The sequence below is a fragment of the Eublepharis macularius genome, chromosome 1 (assembly GCF_028583425.1).
Source record: "Eublepharis macularius isolate TG4126 chromosome 1, MPM_Emac_v1.0, whole genome shotgun sequence".
NCBI lineage: Eukaryota > Metazoa > Chordata > Lepidosauria > Squamata > Eublepharidae > Eublepharis > Eublepharis macularius.
Genome location: NC_072790.1, coordinates 183730395 through 183752151, shown reverse-complemented (window position 1 = coordinate 183752151; position 21757 = coordinate 183730395). Strand labels below are relative to the sequence as shown.

At 41.7% G+C, this 21757-nt stretch overlaps 1 protein-coding gene across 1 annotated transcript in view; it reads right to left on the bottom strand.

Annotated features, from left to right (window-relative positions):
• The window catches only part of CAPN8 (calpain 8), a 70742-nt gene that overhangs the window by 40194 nt on the left and 8791 nt on the right, over positions 1-21757 (bottom strand). The window contains exons 2-9 of the mRNA XM_054975058.1: positions 21100-21169; positions 13358-13476; positions 12845-12978; positions 11922-12090; positions 10566-10649; positions 9260-9345; positions 7346-7420; positions 2639-2799 (exon numbers count right to left, since the gene is read on the bottom strand). Coding sequence (XP_054831033.1) covers positions 2639-2799; positions 7346-7420; positions 9260-9345; positions 10566-10649; positions 11922-12090; positions 12845-12978; positions 13358-13476; positions 21100-21169 — 898 coding nt within the window. The remainder of the gene's footprint in view (positions 1-2638; positions 2800-7345; positions 7421-9259; positions 9346-10565; positions 10650-11921; positions 12091-12844; positions 12979-13357; positions 13477-21099; positions 21170-21757) is intronic.

Genomic DNA, 21757 nt, shown 5'->3' with positions numbered 1-21757 from the left:
TATAGCAGCAATGAAGTCAAATATTTGAGGTTGCAAGCTTTCATTGTTATAGCAGAATTAGGTACCATAAAATTTTCTGCAATTACATATTTACAAGCATTTTTAAGATAGCCACAGCATTGACTTTACCAAAGGAAGGCTTACAAGTAAAATCATGTTTTTGTTGTCCCACAGAAAAGCTGTTTTCCCAATTGGAGTCATCTTTTAAAATGCTTAATTAACACATGCCACATTACTATTCATTTTAATTACCTATTCATGCTGGAGCTACAAACAGCACTACATTTAGAACTTAATTTAGCACTGGACAAATAAAAACAACTGTGCCTTGCTGTAGTGATATATTGTATTGAATACATTTGGTTTGGCAGTTTTCATGGCCATCCATATTGAAAACTGAGCAAGGTTTTTTTAAATGACAATATGGAAACAGTAAAGCAGATTTTTGCATTTCATATTTTAGACATTCAATTTGAAACCTTCAGGATTCAGGAGCATGCAAGATTGTAAATGCATATTTCATGATTATAGATTTATTTCAGCCTTGAACCTGAACTGAGTCTTCCACCAGCACCACCCCATGCAGGATTAGGTTTCAAAGGCTGAATCTACACATGGATGCAAAACACTGCTATCACCGCAGCAGCAGCAAGTGTCTTGGGAACTGGTGGAAATGGCATCCACATGTTCTGTCCCTGCACAACTCACTGCTGTGGTTGCTCCCACATCCCCATCACACCTGTGCAAAAGCGCAGAGAAGTCAGTGATTGTGTGACAGGCTCTCTGTAGCCTGGAACCCATCCCCCTTTTCTTATTGTCACTTTCCCTGCTGAGCTACACTTTAATGCTACAACACGGCACAGCTCAGCAGGAAAAGTGGGGCACAGGAGGCAAACAGCACATAGCAGTGAACTGCCCCATGGCATTTTGAAAGTGGAGCTTACCTGTGCCCCTTTCCCATGGTGGCTGTGGTAGAGAGTCCAGATGAAACCTCCTGCCACAGCCACCCCACAGTTCGTACTTTGAACCAGAGAACAACAGGTTTGGGGTTTTTTTTTCCCTGGATTAAAGAAAAAAGCCCCAGAAGCCCGCCAGTTATGTTCAGAATGAGAGGACATTGCCATTTAATTTGGGAGCTTCCTGCATTCTGTCCTTGTGTGGAAGCAGCCTAAGTTCATTTTAGTGAACATAGTAGGATTTTTCACAAACAAAATTGGGCACAGGGGCCAATGAATTAACCCATCTCTTTTCTGACTTGGAAGTAGCCATAAAAATAGTCTAAGTTGAATAACTTCAGCAGCTGTCACTATTGTGGTGCCTTAGATTAGTCCAGCCTAAACAGAGCTTTTGAAAGAAGATTCTCAGACTCCACTTACTTGACTTACTTCTAAACAACATAACTGATTAGAGAATAGCAAGATTCAAGTCCAGTAGCAGCACCATAAAGGCTAACAAGATTTTCAAAGTATAATCTTCCAAGACTCAAGGCTCCCTTTGTCAGATACAATTAGGAATGGAGATCCCTGAGCCTTTTTATCCCACTCAGGAGGTTAGAGAGGTAGAGCAAAGGAAGGAATCAGGATGCAAAGGTGTAATGGTAGAATGCAGCTTGATTAGAGCAGAAATTAGCATCTGTAGTGAGATAAGAATCCTATGTCTCTATTCAGCCCAGGTGGGGTGGGGTGCATTGTTCTGAATTTGTGAATGAACTCACGTTCAGCAATCGCAAGTTGTAATCTCCCTTGAAGCTTCTCTGTTTGAGAACTGCCAGTCTTAGGTCAGTAATGGAATGTATGGGCAGATTAAAGTGTTCTCCCACTGTTTTTTAGAGTCTCTGTACACGAGACATCTTATACAAGAACTCTCAAGTGAAAGGTGACACAATGTTAATAGGGAAGTGCAGTTTAAAAAGACAGAGCCGAAGACTCTATCAACTTCACCTCTCTACACAGAGCCGGCAGAAATTGCTCCTCAGAGGGTTTTTAAATTTCATCCGCTCTTCCCCCCCACCCCGAAACTCTCCCACATTCTGAGTGGGATATAAATGCTAAGGGAACACCATTCCTACTTGTATCTGATGATAGACTTTGACTCTTGAAAGCTCATATCCTGAAAATGTTGTTGGTCTTTAAGGTCTACTGGACTTGAATCTTGCTGTTCTACAGCAGACCAACATGGCTACCCTCTTGAAACTATCAGCGAATGTAACTGTTGGTTAGTTAAAATATTGCTATCACACATACCCAAGGCAGTTCAAAACACTAAAATATGTTTTTAAATCCAATAATCAATTTTAAAACTGATCTGAGGTAATAGTTAACAAAACACAGAAACTGTATCTCAGCAGCTGATCTCTACAGCTGGATGCCCTTCATTTGCACTCCTCCTGGAAAGATGCAAGAGAAAAGCAATCCTGGGAGGACATTCCACAGCCTTGGGGCTAGAACAGTGAAGACCCTGGTCAACCCAGCTGTACCTCCTGCTATGAAGAAGGAGCGCAGCCCACTGATTGAACTGCCACAAAGGCTCATATGGCGAAACAACTGAAATCATCTTTAAGAAATCCTGCAATACAAAGCTATCTATTTTGTCAGTAGTGATGAACTATTAGTGGTTTACCTCCTCCTGGAGACTTTACCTGGATAGTTTTGACAGCCGCCAGCTGTAGATCCTCGCCGCCAGTGTCCATTGAACAAAGCCTGGCTCCATTTATGAACCTCATTGCTTGTCAGGGTGTCAGGAGTCAAATTGCAAATCTCAAGCCTTGTAAACTGCCTTTGAAAATCTGAGAAGGACATCCTGCCACCAGAAGAGCATACAAGAATGCTTAGCGAGTCTGGAATATGGCCATACCCTCTTGTTATTAGTTTAGTTTCTTCTGAGCAACAAACAGCAATAGCATAAGGGAATAACTTGGCATTCCGCTTCACAAAGTTTTAGGAATTGCCATCAATATTTAAAACCTAAAAATCTCAGTGACTGATGTTCTGGAAACCACTCATGCTATCCTTAGATGACATTGGGTTGGATTCTAGTGCATTTGCCCCTGCATAACTGGTTGAGGAGATGCAGGGAGATGGCAGGTGTCAGCAAAGATATGGGCGGCAAGTGGCTCAGTGCAATACATCTCCCATAGCAGGTACAAGGCAGTGAAGCACTGCAAGGGACTGAGCAAGATGTTAAGCTGCTAAAGAGCAGCGCCAAGACAGAGCCTATGCTTGCACACGCCACTTTCTTTCCTCATCTCGCTTTTTCAAGCACCGGACAGCTCCCATCCTCTCTTCAGCCTCCCCCCCCCCCCCGTCTTCCATCATAAAGTTACTAGTTGCAAACAGCTCCCCCCACCCCGCAATTATTGTTGCAGAGATGGAAAGCAAGGTGAGAATATGACAAGCTAGAAATGAAAGAGGGGAGAAATAACTGCAAAGGGAAAGAGCCACCATTAGGGATGGCTGACCTGCTGTGACCCACTTTCAGAGGCTTTTGGGTCCGACCCACAGACTGGGCAACACTACTCTAGAAAGCTGTCTCTGCTGCCAGTGAAAGAAGAAAACTGTGGGCAGTTTCTGAAAATTCTGAAAATGTCAAATCGTGACACACGATTTGACCTCACCTCTAAGTCACAACATTCAGCCCAAATGCAGAACTCAGTAAGATGAGCATATAGTCTCTGGGTTGAGAGGAAGGGCACATGCACATCCCAATTTGTTGTCATGGCTATGCTGTGCTGAAATCACTGTTGCAGTGCAACATGCTAACATAGCAGAGAACCCTGGTGCACCATCTAAGGATACTCTTCAGTTCCACTTTGCACAGGGGCCAGCCAAACCAGAGGCAACACAAAACGCTTCTGATGAGCTGGCCCGCATAATGTGACAGCTCTGCTGAGAATTCATCATGTTTGCTATCGACCAATGCCAGCCATTTTTCTTATTTGCATTTTGAAAATACATGTTGAAAAGTAACCAGAAAATGACAGTACATAGGAATCTTTTGAATGCCACAATTGTCAGGAGGAAGTATGTGACACACAGCACGTAAAGCTCTTGGGATCTTCTCTGAAGTTCACATCTCTTCCTCATGTCTCACAATTTTGACATTATAGAGAAATGCCTTCAGCATTTTCTGGCTGCTTCCTTATGTACAGCATTCCAAAAACAGTGTGTAATTAAATGTCATTTTTTAGAATCATCACGGACAGTTTTCCAGTAATATTTCAGCTGCAGCCTGTAATACACTGAAACATATTGATTTGGTATATATATTAATTGTAAATGTGTTCGTTAGTGCATTAAGAGATTTTTAAATCCAGTTTTTCTACTTTACAAGCACTCTCAGTGACCAACAATCAAAATCGATAAAAAAATAAATTCCCAATATAAAACTAGAAATAATAAAACCAGACATAAAACCATGTGATTCAGTAATCTGCTTGTGTATTGATAAAAACACAGAACAGGATAGACTTCTCCATTATCTAAAATATTTTAGCGTAGGCTCAGCTGAAAGTGAGTGGGAAGGGAGCTTCATAATCAGGAAGTCACAACAGAGAAAGCCTTGCTCCAGTAGCCACCCAGAACTTCACAAGGCAGAGGTACTTGGAGAAGGGTCTGTGATGGAGATCTTAACGGAGAGCCAAGTTCATATGGGCGCAAGTGGTTCTTCGCATGTATATGTCGTCCATCAATATATCTAATTCTCAAAGTGGCATCATCTGTGGATCCTTAAATACAGAGACTGGGGCCATGGACAGACAAGACAGATCTTTCTACAAACCTAAAAAAAAAGCCCCAGGTTTGCAAAAAAAAAAAAATCTGAAATCTTAAAAAAAAGGGGGGGGGGTTAAAGCAATGCCTGTAGCTTTAAGAAATGAATGCTTTCAATAGCCATTGCTAGGTAACTATAACAGTACTGCCAACTTTCGAGTCTTGATTTCTATCAGTAACAGGCAGGAGAAGGGGGAAGAGCTTTTCCAGGATTGTTTTGGCCTTTTAAGGAAGACTCATCAGGGGCAGACATGCCAGCAATCGATAGGCTACTTTTATGACACACCCAGGTCTTACAGCTTACTACAGTTCAATAGCAGCCACCCCACAAAAGCCAGTATGTGTAGTGGTTAGAGTTTCAGATTAGGATCTGAGAGACTCAAGTTCAAATCCCCATTCTGCCATAAGAGTTGGGTTCCAAAGGCCAGTTGGGGCCTGGAAATGTCCCAGAATTACAACTGATGGCCATGCTACAGAGATCAGTTCCCCAGGACAAAGTGGCTGCTTTGAAGGGACATTATACCCTGCTTTCCCCTCCCCAAACCCTGTCCTCCCTAGACTTCACGCCCAAATGTCCAGGAATTTTCCAATCCTATGCGGAAGCTCACTGGGTGACCTTGGGCCAGTTACACACTCCTAGCCTAACCTACCTCATAGGGTTGTTGTGAGGATAGAATGGAGGAGAGGAGAATGATGTAAGTTGCTTTGTGCAAGCTGCTTTGGCAGGATATAAAGGAAGGAAATAAATAATAAATATAGCTGATGATGGGGATCAGATAAAAGATGGTAGGTGGAAAGGACAGAAGCAAGCATGGGGAAAAAAGGATATGGGTGTCAGGATGTCACTTGTCATACTCTGCAAAGCCCTGTGATGATAGGGGCTGAAGCTGTTCTCTGACTGGAATGTGAAAGTCTGCAATGGAGGGGGCTATTTTGCTGTTATCTGTGTGTTTTCTCTTTAGCCTGGGAAGCCGTGCCTCACACATCATCTCTGCTTTCTCCTGCTGCTCATCTCTTGAACTTCTTGAAGGGGGTGGATGTTAGGCTGTGCTTAGAATCCTACGTACATTATGTGCTTGTAGAGAAACACCATTCCTGGAAAGGAATGCAGTAGGGATATGATTCTAATAGCTTGTCAATAAAGTGCTTTAATTCATGCAGTTCCTGGACTCATGCAGTGAAGTCTTTGAGAGTTACTTGGCAGATCCTTACAATGGGAGTTGCCAGTAGGAAAAGAGGAAATAATGTGAGGAGGGGGATATAGCGGAAAGTGAGGTGCACCCACAAGTCCTTACAGGTTCTCCACCATAGTTTACCTGAGTAGAGAGGCTGCTGGGGGAGGGAAGGAGGGACAGCTGAAGTCAGGGAAAGATAAAGATTAGTTGGTAGCTGGGAAGGTGAGAAGGAAGCAGGAACGCGGAGGAGGTAATGGGAGCTTTTAGGAGAGGGACAGAGGAAATAGCTTTTAGGAGAGCGAAAATACTGAAATACCTTCCACAAATCCTTGTAGTTCTCCCATTTGTTTCCACCATGCCAAATTTGGTCTAGCATCTATGACTCTATTTCCAGAAGTCTTACTTTCTGTATATGATCTCCATATATGTCTGTATCTCTACATTTGAAGCTAAAAACTTAAAACAAAAGTACTACTCTTTTGGCTCCAGTTTGGCAAACAATTTCCTTGTCAGTCAGAGGAAACAATAGTGAGAATAGCCCCCTGCTCTTGTCAGCCTCTTCATGTAAGGATGCTGTGACTCCCCTGTTTTCTCCACCTATCTTATTCTACTATATAAAAGCCAAGCTGTATTGGCGACAACTCATTTTTTTCCCCTGCGCAGACGCGCTGAGGAGCCTATGAGTGCACCTGTGCCAAGATAAAAGGTGAGTCATCAGCGTGACCTGGCGGGGCCACTGTGGGGCCTTGGGAGGTCAGCGCTGGGCCTCTGTGCCACCTGTGGCAGGCCTCTGAGGGGCCATGGAGCTGGCAGGAAGGCAGTGCCGGGGGGGCAAGGCTCCCCACGATCGCTGTGGGGCCTTGGGAAGGCTGCTCTAGTGCAGCTCTCCCAAGGCCCAGCTGCTACAGCCCATTGTATTTCTTCTCACAATGGGCTCTGTTGCTAGTAGGCCATAAAAGACAGCAGTTTACAAAAGCAATGTGGATTGTGAATGAAGGATGCTGACTGGGTAGGGAAGATGTACATTGTAACCCCAGCCCACCTGGTTGCTTTATTGGTATACATTCTCCAGAGCTGCCAGATCATCAACTCTCACACCATTACAGTTATGTTTAAAGAGTAGCACAGTTGTCCATTTTGGTTAATGGTAGAAAGTCAGCCACAAAGGTAATCCATATAGAAAAGGAGGTATCCCAGAGACAGACCAATCAGGTACATACTAATTATGTTCTTAATCAACAGAAGGCTGGCATTCATCTACCAGGCCAAAGAAAGATTAACAGCCTGATCCTCAGCGTGTTTTCTAAGAAGTAAGCCTGCAATAAAACCTACTCACCAGCATATGTGCAGCTTTACATGTTCACATTCTATTAAAGATCACACCAGTTTTTAAAAGATTCTCACCAAAATTCACCATCATCTGCTTGCTTATCCAGAGCTTTTTTTTGTGCAGGGTCAATATAATTCCACTCAGGAGCACTACAAGGACACAAAAAGAATAACTAGCAACTACATTTTCTATTACAAAATTGTTGTTTTTTAACAAGGCACAGTGGTAAATATTATCTGCCGAGATTAGCTCTTTTGCCTATTCCAACATTTATGTGAAAAGCAAACGAGGGAAGGAAAGAACTGGGGTGGGGGGGAGAGATCTGATCACAGAACAAGTGTGCAGCAGGAAAGCATCCAGCTGTTGTGAAACAAAGGAATGTATAATCACTACTTTCTCAGTCCATCCTGTACAGAGTGCCATGTTTGGCATTCGCTCTGATATGGAGCTTGCTAAGGTCAGTTGTGCTTGCTGAATGTATGGCCACACATTAATACTTAGATTGCAGCCACAGTTCAGTATACCTCTATGACTCTAAGGCCCTACTTTGCGCTATAGCCTCAAACACTCAGAGCACTGTTCTTCATCAAATTGAAATTCAGACTGAAGGAGTTCCTTCCCTTAGCTCTGAAGGTCATACTTTCAATTGCTGCCGTGTAGCAGCTTGGCAGCAAACCACACATGTAGTTTCTCTGGAACAGGAATAACTGAATAATTGAGGAATAATCATAATAATAACAACAACAACAACATTCAATTTATATACCGCCCTTCAGGACAACTTAATGTCCACTCAGAGCGGTTTACAAAGTATGTCATTATTATTCCCACAACAAACACACCCTGTGAGGTGGGTGGCGCTGAGAAAGCTCCTAGAAGCTGTGACTGACCCAAGGTCACCCAGCTGGCTTCAAGTGGAGGAGTGGGGGAATCAAACCCGGCTCTCCAGATTAGAGTCCTGTGCTCTTAACCATTACACCAAACTGGCCCTGGGGCTATAAAACCACCCAATAATGGCTGCTGGACATGGATGCAATGCATACAATTTCTGTGAAGCCACTTGCTCTAGCTTGCCTTGCCTGTTTCTTGAAAGCCTGACCTTAGACTGCCTGACTTTGCCTAGTCCAACTGCTGGAACTCTTGGACTGAACAACCACGCCTTGCCTAACCTCTGGAACCCCAGCCTTGGATTAAATGTCTGAGCCTGGCCTGCCTTCCAGCCCTGGTACTGGGAACCTGTAGGCCAGTACAGTTGCCATTAAAACTGGCTCCCTATCAGCAGTGGGATGCTTGGTGCATCTGCTGTGGATCTTTTAGTGCCTCTGGGCAACAGAATACTGAATTAGGTGGACCATTAGTTTGATCCAGCTGGCTCTTCCTCTCTTCAGTTTGGTGTAGTGGTTAAGAATGGCAGGACTCTAATCTGGAAAACTGGGTTTGATTCCCCACTCCTCCACTTGAAGCCAGCTGGGTGACCTTGGGCTAGTCACGGCTCTCTGGAGTTCTCTCAGCCCCACCCACCTCACAGGGTGTTTTGTTGCGGGGGATAATAATGGCATACTTTGTAAACTGCTCTGAGTGGGCATTAAGTTATCCTGAAGGGCGGTATATAAATTGGTTGTGGTGGTGGTGGTTGTGGTTGTGGTTGTGGTTAGGAAGTGTCTTGTGAAAAATGGAACACTGGTCATTTTTGCTTTTTTGAAGTCACTTTCTAGGCACCCAGTCTTCCTGCTCACACACACTCAGCCTAGCCTAACTTACACAGTTGCTGTGAGGATAAAATGGAGCAAAAGAGAATAATGTAAAACACTTTGGCTCTCCCCTGTTCCGCAACTGGGAAGAAAGGCAGGATATAAATGAAGTAAGTAAGTAAATAAATAGATATCTACTTCTGACAATAGTACAGAAGTATGAAAAAGATATGTTTTAAAAATGATGCAATGTTATGCAAGTTACATAGCAGAAATACATGATACATGATTACTTACTTATCACTCCATGCTCCAGTCCACTCCACTTCACCCCATGGATTTCTTATCCTGACTAGTTTCTCTGGGTGGCCACGGTAGTTAACCTGCAGGAAGCATAACAAATCATATCTCAGCACCTAGCTATTCCACTTATAATTACCATTCTGTAATATATCACTTTGCCTTTATTTCCTTAAAAATGAATACAGTGTACACTATTTGAAACAATCTGTTCCTAATCAGTTTGTAGAATTCATGGAACGCTGCATGTTGTCAGCATAGTTGGGGAAGCAATCCAACTCCACACATGCAGAATTTCTTTAATTAAAGTTTACTCCAACAACAGGATTTGCAAAAAGCATTAACTAGCTATAGGCCTTCCAAGAGCAGAAAAACTTTTGGGTTATAAGAACTTACCTATCGGGAGAGAGGAAGTACAGGGGTGGGGGGGAGACAAGAAAAGTATTCATTAGGCTCTGAACAGTAGAAAGAATACACTGAAGCTCCCCCTACAGTTCCAATGGACTAAACAAGTCCAGTAGTATTTACATTAATGAAACTGATCACATATTGTCTCCTGTCCAACAAAGATAAAAAGGATTTCACAAGTCACCTATGATGACACTTCAAATAATCAAATTTTCCCCAGACACAAGTGTCTTACAAACCTCCAAGGAAGGAAAATCTACATAATCACTGAACAACTTGTTCTTACATGTGGAGGGGCTGTTAGAGCATCTACCTTGCCTGCAGAAGATCCCTGGATCAATCCCCAGCATCTTAAGTTAAAAGAATTAGGTGGTAGGTGATGTGGAAGACTTCTGCCTGAGACCCTGGAGAGCTGCAGCCAGAATGAGTAGACAAGACTGACCTTCATGGACCACTGGTCTGATTCAATATAAGGTAGATCCAGAGGAGTTAGCCGTGTTAGTCTGTAGTAGCAAAATCAAAAAGAGTCCAGTAGCACCTTTAAGACTAACCAATTTTATTTTATTGTAGCATAAGCTTTCGAGAATCAAGTTCGGATCAGGCATCTGATGAAGAGAACTTGATTCTCGAAAGCTTATGCTACAATAAAATAAAATTGGTTAGTCTTAAAGGTGCTACTGGACTCTTTTTGAATATAAGGTAGCTTCATGTTTATATAAGTATGTGTACATAAGGCCAGCTCATCCATAGGGTGGATGGAACATTTGTCCCAGGCATCAGCCCTAAATGGAACATTCGAATGATTGCACTTTTACCAACTGAAAGCAATACTGACTATTACTCTTGTTGCAATTCAGGTTGTGCAAAAATGGCACAGACCTTTTAGGGTTTTTACCTCTTCTGCCCCAGTTACAGAGTAAGCATGACCTTTGACTAGCTTCCGACTTGTGATTGCTTCTGTTTCAGCTGCACTGGTGATCTACAACAATGAAAATTAACATCAACATATTGTACAAAGCACTCTGTTTTAACAACCAAATTACCTAGAGCAGAAATGAGGGTTTTTTTTAAAGAATCAAAGCTACCTTTCTGGCAGCATCAACCACAAATAAATCTCAAACCAAACTTAGGAATCCTGGCTTTTAGGTTTTTACCTCTTTAAGTAGCTGTTACAAGACTAAAATTCTAAACAAACTGAGTAGAGCTGGGAGGGGGAATGAGAAAGATGTGATGTGACCATTAAGCATCTGTTTCATTGGCCTCAGTCTCTACTTCCCTTCACCTTGGGTTCGTGGCCAGCCAGTTCATTCAAGGTCCTCTTAGGCACAATGCTCTGTTGTCTTTTTCACATCCCTCTCTAACAAGAGATCCCAGCCTTTAACTTAATGGCATTTTCTCTACTTATCTGCCAACCTAGTTGTGATAACCGTCTCTTACACTCCTCCTCCCATCCCAGCTTTCCTTTCTTTTCCTTATTTGGAAATCTCTTCGCATGAAGAACACTTCTGCTACACAACCCCAACCAATCAGGTGGCTGTCTACTGGACTTACCTGAATTTTCTCCTCTCCAAAACAAGGGAAATAAAAATGCTACATTTTTTAAAAAAATTATTCCCAGAGTTGCCCTGGCTTCCCCAAAATGTACTCAGAAATCACATTTTCACCGGTTCCTGAATTGTTATGTACTCTGACACTCAGATATTTTGCTGTATTCAACTGCTCTGTGTGTGTGGCTGCCTCTATATGACTTTCCCTTTGTGTTTGCCTTTTACCAGAACTCTTGCTCAGATCCCTGTATGGCCCCAGCAAGATCTCATCAAGGAATTCCAATATCACAGTCTGTAGGCCTAAAGCCTTCCTAGATGCCTTCTCGGGTGTTTAGGATCTTCCCAGACGGCTTCTCCATGCAGAATCATTCAAGTTAGAAAAGACAGTATTCTAATATTTGATGCTATACGCATGCTTGATAGTATTCTGACTGTATATGGATGTTATATTCCATGCAAGAAACTATCCATGTTCTCCAAAATTCCAAATCTCCAAATCTTTGCTTAGGAGCACTGTGACTTTATCACAGTTTCCTAAAAAAGCATATGGTGGCCTGCATGTTTCTTTCAGAAAGATCACTACACAAATGCTTGCTACTGATCTGTAACTTCCCCACCAGATCGGCCAGAGATTATTTAAAAACAAACATAATGTTAGCTTCTTTAACACGCCCCTGGACTTTTGGGTTTTTTTAGCATCTCACATCAATTGAGCAGCCCAACAATGAACCAGCTTGCAGAGCCTTCAAGATGATTTGGTACAGGTTGGGTGGGGCTTTCCTGAGGTCATAAGATTCACAGATGCCACCAGTAAAATCTTCAAAACCTTCTAGAGTAGATCCTCCAATAAGAGCCTCATAGGAGCCATTCAACCTTTAGAGAAAGAATTATAAGATAAACAGAGCAGCACTAAAAGAGCGCAAGGTCATCCTCTGTACGCATGCTTATATTAATAAAGATGAAATTAATGCATATAAAATTTTCAAGACATCAGCATCCTGAGAAGGCTTTTTAAAAAAGATGCAGAGTATATATCAGGAAATAGCACACTTATACTTACAGATTGCACAAATTATTAGCCATGTACATTAGAATACACATGAACATATTGGGTCACAATATGCATTGTTAATATGTTACCATTCCTCGTAGGTTACTATTACTTTATGCATCTCCTGTGCTATGGAACACAAAAGTATGTACATAAAGTTCTCTGAAAGCTCCAATCCAGGCACTGACACAACCCATATCTGCTTAGCTTGATCATGTTTCATAGAACATTTCGCCTTTGGCCATACTCCATTTTCATACCTGGCAACAGTGTAGGTCCAACTGGTGGCATTAGACACAATGAACAACTGACAGCCCTAAGGCAGATACAGCACCATTCATGGATCTGTGACTCACAATCCAATCAAGTGATACAGTCTCCAGCCTGTTTTAATTCCTACCATGCCACCATCATTATATTGTTAAATTTTACAGGAAAATTGGTTATTTTGCTATAGGAATGCAGTAGAACCTTGCCTCCAAGTATTCACAATTTTTGCCATTTTCAGTGATCCTGGGAATGGAGAATCTACTGTAGCTATAATTAGGGCCTCTCTCACAATTAGCTTTGGCTTACTTGGCATAGGCCTTCTCCAGCAGGGCACTCCAGAACTCATTTCCTTCTTCTGAGTGTAAAAAAACTAGCTGTCCATTTTTGGTGGGGAGCCGGTCATCAACAACAACATCTACCCACTCTCCATATTGCCAGAACTGAGTAAAAGTGTGGAAAAAGAGAGAGAGAGATTGAAAATCAGGTCATATAACAGCACTTCAAGCTAGATTGCATATCAAATCACAGGAAATGGCTAACCACCTTCACACCCATGTTTTATCTTTCTGTGCAAATAACCATGTTTACAGTATGAGATCATATCAGGGGTGGAATACTTGATTCAGAATGGAGAAAAGAAGAGGAGACTGAAGAGATATGGGAAATGGAATACGCTTCCAAAAAGCTGACCAACCCACAAGGACCAAGATTCTTCTGCCTTTTCTGCAAAATAGCAGTAAATGAATACTTATGCTAGAGTCCCACTGGCCTCTCTTTCTTTGCCCTGTGTTATTGCTATATACATTATTGAAGAAATACCTGGAAGTGAAAGATCCCAGCATAGTTTTTCTGGAAGCTCTGATCTTTGGGAACAACCCGATCTAATATTTCTTGATCCAATGTGAGAGATGCAATGGCTGCCAAAAGCCAACAGTCACCTGGGGACATTGGGATTCATGAAAGAACTGAATGTGATAACTCATAAATATAACAAGCAAACTTTCAGTGTTTGAAATGATGAGATCATTTTCCTTTACAGGTCAGTGAAAATGTTATCCTGGGACCTGGAGTAATTTCAGTAGTTCTGAATTTGCTCCATTTACTGGGCCCTTGACTTCAGTGGCGAGTTCTACTTTTATTATTGTCAGGTGCAGAGATGCTGTTTACTATTCTTATCTGGTAATTCTATCTAACAGTATTGTTTTTTGTCTTTCAGTTTTTTTACACATAAATTTTTAATATTGTGCTATGTAAAGTCTGCTTGCACATATATCAGGAAAGGACCTTGCCCAGCACTGGAGATGTGTGGAATGCTATGATACACATCAAAGCATTCAATAAATCTAAATGGCTTTCAACCTGACTAAACAGCACAGAAAGATATTTCATACTTATTTTCTGAGCCAAGAGCTGCAAAATAATATGAAAGGCAGAAGCCTTTGTAATTTGTCATTTGATGGCAGTAGCAAAAGAAATGGTAGGGCTGACATGTATGTATACATATAAAGAACCTTCAAAACCACCTGTAAATAATGTTTTTGACATGTTATACATGTAATTTAATATTTAAATAAAACCAAGATTTTTTTTTTAAAGCTAGTCATTCAAACAGTGTATATGAAATATTCTGAGTTTGTCAGGTTGATCATTTGCCTAACTTTTTTTTGTTGACAAAGAAGTTAATGAAGTAAGACCTTAAAAGACTGCCTGTCTTTCCCCCCTCTAAATTAGACCTGCTCTGGACTAATTTTGAAAGAAAAACATTTCACAGAAGATTTATTGAGGGTGAGGAGTGTCTTTGCTTCAAAGCTAGTCAGTGGGTCATATGCAAATAGAAAATCAAGGCTAGGTTCAGGCACTGAGTCTTATATGCTTGATATAATACTCGGTTCTTTGATACTTATTTTCTTGGAGACCTCTGAAGCTCCTTCTTTACAGACAATTCTGCAGTTTATCCACTACTCTGATCATGGCATGTTCTGAGCTGGATTGTGTGAGCCAATATGGGGAAGATGGGGTAAGAAGGTCTTCACTGTGGCCTCTACCACCATTACCCTTTCTGCAGGGATTTCCATGTACGTGTACACCCTAATCCAAAACATGTGATCAAGATGTGGAATCCCCCATTCACTTCAGTGAAGGTACTCTACAGATGCCTCTGTCAGTGACATCCCCATTAGGTGTTTAGGAGCCTTAGAGAACACAGCCCCACTTGTGAGCAAGAAGCCTGCTGGTTGCTCGAGCTTCGTTTCCATACTCTTACCTCATCACCAGCCAGTTGAGGCTGCAATTTTTGCTTTAGATTGTATCTGTGGGCAGAGGATGTTTCCTCACATCTCTGTTCACTCAGTAAGTCCCTGAGTTGGTTTGCCCAGGATACTCCCAAATAGCACTCCTTGTCAGTTGCTCCTCCCTTCCCTCTGCCATCTTGAGGGCAGCAAAGGAGAACTATTTAAATTCTCTCACCAGCAGCTGGGGTAACTGTCTAGTTACTCAGCCAATCCCAGAGTGCACTGAATGTTGCTCTGTGCCTCTTTTATATAGGTGCCTCCGGGGCTTTTTTTCTGGGAAAAGAGATGGTAGAACTCTCAAGAAGGAAATGAGGTAGAAACACACGGGATTCTTTGAAATAATATTATTTTAATGCGCTATGGATTAACATAAACTGTGAGACAGAACCCCCTACCTTGTGGGTGGTGGTGGTAGCAAATGACATAGGAACTACTCAGAAGGATCATACTTATCACAATAGTTGTGAACCCCTGCCCCTCACAACAATCCAGACTCCCCTCCCCGAGCAGCCACTCACGCCGAATCTCCACACAGCACCAAACATCCCCTCAGAATTTTGCACACAGGGCAAGAGGTGCCAGAACTCTGTTCCACTGTGTTCCAGCTGAAAAAAAAGCCCTGGGTGCCTCTGCTATTTAACTGTTTATTAGTTGATGTTTGGAAAAATTGTGACAGCCTATGGCTATAGACAATAAACTCTTTGGTACTTTGGATAACCCTCTGCCCACAACATAACAACATTTGATTTATATACCACCCTTCAGGACAACTTAATGCCCACTCAGAGTGGTTTACAAAGTGTGTTATTATTATCCTCACAACAATCACACTGTGGGGTGGGTGGGGCTAAGAGATCTCCTAGAAGCTGTGACTAACCCAAGGTCACCCAGCTGGCTTCAAGTAGAGGAGAAGGGAATCAAACCCAGTTCTCCAGATTAGATTCCTGCTGCTCTTAACCACTACACCAAACTAATTCTTATGGTTGCCAACCTCCAGGTGGGGCCTGGTATTCTTCTGGAATACAGAGGTCAGTTCCCCTGGAGGAAAAAGCAGCTTTAGAGGACAGAATCTATGGCATTACATCCCTGCTAAGCTCATTTACATCTCCAAATTCCACACTCTCCAGGGTCTATTCCCAAATCTCCAGGAATTTCCCTAATGGAGTTGGCAACCTTATGTCCTTCCAGTGTGGTCCAATCTAGTTCTGATTGCCAAGGAGGCTCTGCCAGCTCTGTTGAGGCCTTGGCAGTCAAAAATGGCAACTATCCCCTTCATTGAATGATTGGAGAGCCCCTTCCTCTTTACAAATTATAGGTGGCATGCTCTGTGGTTACCAGCTTTGGTAGGTCTGTGGTTGCCAGCTCTGTGTTAGGAAATTCCTGGAGATTTGAAGGTGGAGCCTGAGGAGGGGAGAGACCTCAGCTGAATATAATGTCATTCTCTAAAGCAGCCATTTTCTCCAGGGGAACTGATCCCTGTAATCTGGAGAACAGCTGTAAATTGGGAAGAAATTCCGAGTCTACCTGGAGATTGGCAACCCATGGTTACTCCTACTTTATGAAATAGGCTCCTGGAGAAGATTAGGGGACTTCTGTCCTTGGAAGCTTTAGGAAGCACAATAGGGCTGTTTTATTGTTGTTTGATATTTTAACTGTGAATTTAACTGGAGCCATGGTGAAAGGTAGGGTATAAATGTTTCGATTGATAAAAAACAGCACATAGATAAGTAGAAGTGTACAAGACAGTTTTTGTTTTTTGTTTTTTAATTCCCAGGGTTTGGAGACCCTTTCCAAAAGTATGGGAAAGAAACCATTTATTTTGTTGTGCTGAAAACAGAACATGAAACATGTAACAAACATCTATAATTGTTCTGTAACAATTAGTTTAGCTTACCAAGAATGAGAAAGCACCACCAGTTATATATTTAGCCCTTATATACAGTCATTACCCTCTTTCTCTTTTTTATTTCTTCACTATATTGGTTTTAGACAGCATGAACAATCTGCAACATGAACTCTCTTCAAAAGCATACTTCTTAATAGTAGTCTTGGTGAAATAAATTGATCAATTAATTACTGAATTATATGCCTTGCCTGACTTAACTTCCATTTATACATTACAAAACTGACCCCTCCACAGAGATGGGATTCCATTCCCTAAGAGCTCTGAACACTAGAAGCAAATTACCATTCTTCTTAATACCCTTTGTTTCACTTGTGATTTTCTGAAATATTTAGCTTCTGAAATGTAATGTTCAGTGATTTTTATGGACATGAAAACAAGTGTTATGTTTTATGAGACTCCTACTAACTTCAGTTGTCCAAAACTGTGTGTGATAGTCATAGTTCACCCACCTTCTAATCTGGCAATCCTCTTTGTGTGACGGAGGATCTGTCATACATCCCTCCCCTCTAGCATAGTATGTACAGAATGTGGAGCAGGGCTGACTGACAACTTCAGGAAGCTTTTGCGGGTGATGTTGCTATGTCATGGCATTGCAGCAATACTCTAGCAATCCCCCAAACCTCTATAGCTGCAGCAATGTCACCCCCCCCCATTGCTCCCCATGTTGTACCAGGCAGTAGCAGGGGACCAGAGGCACCCCTCCACCAAGTGAGCCGGGCTCTCCATACAGATGATCATTAGAGTGCATGCCATATCAGTGCTTTGTTTCCAGCATGGTGTAGTGGCTAAATGTATTGGTTAGGATCTGGGAGACCCCACTCAAAACCCTACTCTGCTCTTGCAGAATATTCTCTCTTTTGTTGGGGGAGCATTCCTTTTAAAATAGACACATGGAAACTGTCAAAGTAATGCTCTAACCACTAAACCACAAAGCTGCATAGAAATAGTTGTTCTCTCCCACAGCCTCTTCCTTATAGGCTGACAGTCCTCTGACTGATGAGAAGACACAAGTTTATTTCCAAGTATCAAGTGCAAACCATGGATCTCAGCCAATAATCATTCAATATTATCTCTTAAGATTTTATTTAAAATCCATCTAACCACTCTTGAAATAGTCAAATATACAAGAAACACAAAGATACAAAAGACAGTTCCATACATCAAATATATCAGAAGAAGATATGCATACATGTCATCATCCCTTATCTATCTTAGATCTAAAAGATAAAATATAATTTTAAGAATCTCACCAAAGTGCTTTCAGAAAGATCATCTGAGGGCCAAGCTACAACTGACGAATGACACTTGAACGGCAAGTGGATTGAGTGGAGGGCAAGTGAACAGGGAGAAATACACTTGCCATTCAAGTGTCATTCGTCACTTGTAGCTTGGCCCTGAGAAATTAAGGGGTCTTTGGGAAGTGGCTATCTAAAACAGGCTCAGTGATATGAAACCCACATGACCATACCCAAATCCTCCAGTTTGTTATGACAGAAGTTCCTCTCTGAGCTATAGAAGTCCTTTCTCATAATATGCATGTAACAAACTTTGTACTAGTTCAGAACAAGTTATTTAGATTATTCTGGGCATCTATTTAACTATTGTGACTTATCTCTCTCCAAAAATGGAATAGCAAGAACCTAGATGAGCAAGCAACTTGTACATGTTTTGCAAATATAAAAACTAAAGCAATTGTCAGGCCTACTTCCCCTGTTCAACCAATACTTGTTTCAGACCAGACCTGCAACACTACCATGGAAGCTTGCTGGATGTCCTCGGGCCAGTCGCTTTCTGTTAACCTAACCTACCTCAGAGGGTTGTTGTTGTGAAGATCAAACAAAAGAGAAGAGAACAATATTGTAAGACACTCTGGGTCTCAATTGGGAGAAAGTGGGGTATAAATGATGTAAGTAAATAAATATTCCTAAAGAGTAAGAAACATGCAAATTGGGCAGCCAAGTAGCAAGCCCATCTCACACATTATATTAGGTGTATAGTGGAAGGACCTGCTCATCCACCACATGAAAACAATTTCTGGACTGATAAGTGTATGAACCAGGCCTTAACAGTCATTTCCGGATATTTGCTATCAGCTGGCAAATACCTGGAAATAACATTGCATTGCCAGAGTGATGTCAACGCAATGTTCTAGGATTCTAACAAAAACTCTCTTAGAGCATCACATTGACTTCACATCACTAACAAGAAGTAATTTCTGGGTGTTCACTTGAAGTTATGTGCCAGCAGTTTTTTAGTTTTCTCCCACCCCATAAAGTTTTGTTTGAATCCTAGAGTGTTATATTGGTGCCATGACAGGAACATGATATCTGGGTATTTGTTGGAAGTTGGATCACATTATCTGTGTAACAATGCTTTTCTATAAGAGAGAGGCTGGAAGGTCTCCCTAGTCTTAAGTACACTATTTCTTGTTTTAATGTTTTTATAGTTCACTGCCCTGGCATCCCTAAGTTGGGTGGAAATGTTTTAAATAATAAAAATATTTTGGAGAGTTGTCATCAGTGACCTTAAGGTTATGACTAGTATGGTAGTGTAACAAGAAGGCCCAGCCAAGACTTAACCTCCTGTTGAATGTGACTGAACTTTGGTTCAAGCTGTAAGTTGTTGCAGGCTGCTTCCAGCCTAGCTTAAAAAAATGTGCTGGCTTGTTGATTTTGAACACCTGCTGGTCTCTGCCGGTTTCCTGGAAATTCAGCCTTGGGAGACTGGCTCCCACGGCTCCTGTTTTTCTTCCTCGATTTCATATAGCTAGCAACGCCAATTAAACAAGTGAGCCCTGATTGGCTCTTGGTTGACAGGCTGATGTCAGCAGGCTAGAGTGCTTTATACTCAGCAACACTCACTGCACTTTATATTCAATAAACTAAAAGATATTTTATTTTAGCCTGTGTCTGCAGTTACTAGTTGCACGTGGGTACAACCTCAGGGAACCCAGAGACTGGAAAGTCTCACAAATTAAATGAACAGGCACCTTCCTATTGCCTAAAGGGTTTAATGGTGCTGTGGTTAGTGCCAAGGAATAGACGTCTGAGGGTGCCTTGTTCCTACAACTCAACATGGGACATGGAGTCCTTCCAGAATTACAAACAATCTTCCAACTAAACAGATCAGTTCCTCTGGAGAAAATGGAAGGTGGACTCTATGGCATCACTTTCCTGCTGAGCTCATTCCCTTCCCCAAGCTCCACCCAACCCAGGCTCCACCCCAAATCTCCAGGAATTTCCCAACTAGAGTTGGCATGCCTAATAGCAAGTAGGATTGCCAACCTCCCAGGTAGGGCCTGGGCATGTCCTGGAATTATAACTATATACTACACAGATTGGTTCTACTGGAGAAAATGGCTGTTCTGGAGGGTGGACTCTGTGGCATTATACCCCTCCCCAGGCTCCACCCCCAAATCTCCAAATGTTTTCCAACCTGGAGCTCGCAACCCTAATGACAAGTCTTATAAAGACTTGCACACTTTTATCGGTTTGTAAAAGTTTGCCTTTCTCTTCTAAGCATTAAATTTATTTTGCATGTATAGGCATCAACAATCTACTTCAGCTCTTATCCAAAAAAGAAATAGGCTGGACTCCAAAGAGCTTCATTAGGTGTTCTAGGAGATTGAGCAATCCCAGTGAAATCTTTGTATATTTCCCCCCCTTTGAAAAGCAGTTCTTTGCTCTATCACAAACTGTTTTTAAACTCCTCTTACTTTCAAAAACAGTTTGTCATGAGATGTGGAAACAAGTAACAGAGCTGTTTAAAGAATCCCTAGCAGTACAGTTCTTTGAATTAGGTCATAACGTTGAAAAAAAATACCAATATTTAAATTCAATATACTTTCACTTAGTAGGTAACATAAAACCACACCATTTCCAATATAGTACGAAACAAACATCAGAATCCCGCCCCCTCCCCACCGCAAACCATTCATTCATCAGTTAAGATCATAAGCCCTGCTCTGTGTTGTCCCCATTTTCTGAACAGGGTTGCCAATTCTGGTTTGGGATTTTCCTGGAGATTTGGAGGCAGTGCCTGGAGAAGGCAGAGTTTCAGAAGGGAGAGGAGCTCAGTAGGAATGTGCCACCGTAGTCTACCCTATTAAGCTGCCATTTCCTTCAAGGGAACTCATCTCGGTAGTCTGGAGATCAGTTGTGATTCCAGATCTCTAGGCCCCACCTGGGAACCCAAGCCCAAGGAACAATAGTGTATGTCAGTCCCAGTCAATAAGCTCAAAAACAAAATGTTTAGTTAGAATTTCTGTAGTCATAAAGTGCAACATCCGCTTCTGTTATGTTCTTTCCACCAAAGAGCAAAGTAGTATCTGTTGTTCTGCAAGTATGCAGAGTTCATTTACTCACCCAGGGCTCCTTGACGAATATCTGTCCGAGTTGCTCCTCCAACAATGAACTGAGCCTTTGGGACTAGTTCCTGAAAATAATGGCTGAATTAGATAATCTATATATGTAAAGCACAGTAAGCTACCAGGCCTAGTAATGAGCCATCATGCTAATTTTCATAAGGTTGTATTCAAGGACCTTCTAAAGTTGAAATTGTAAACAAGGGTGACAAATGAAGTTGATAATCAAGTGTTTTTTTCTTGGTGTTTGAGGATTAGGAGTAAAGTGAGAGAGGTTTTTTGACCCAAGCATCTTTGCTTATGGGTTTTCCTGTTATTTAAAAGACCATTTGCTCCCATAGAAGCCTGCACAACAGTAAAGATCAGCTACCAAGCTCCTGCAACATGTTCCCTCACAATCTAAAGTGAAGTTCCCCCTCATCAACTTATATTTTCATTCTTTTTAATGATGGCTTTTTAATATTTTTTCTTTATTTACTTTGGGCTCTAGATTTTTTACTGGTTTTATCAGGTTCATTGTGGATTTTCACTAACTGTTGCCATTGTATTGTCAACTGAATAACACTTGGAAGCTACCTCATGAGCCATATGCTAAAAGGTGGGATATACATGTTTTGAATAAATAAGATGTATCTAAAATAAATAAATTATACACATTA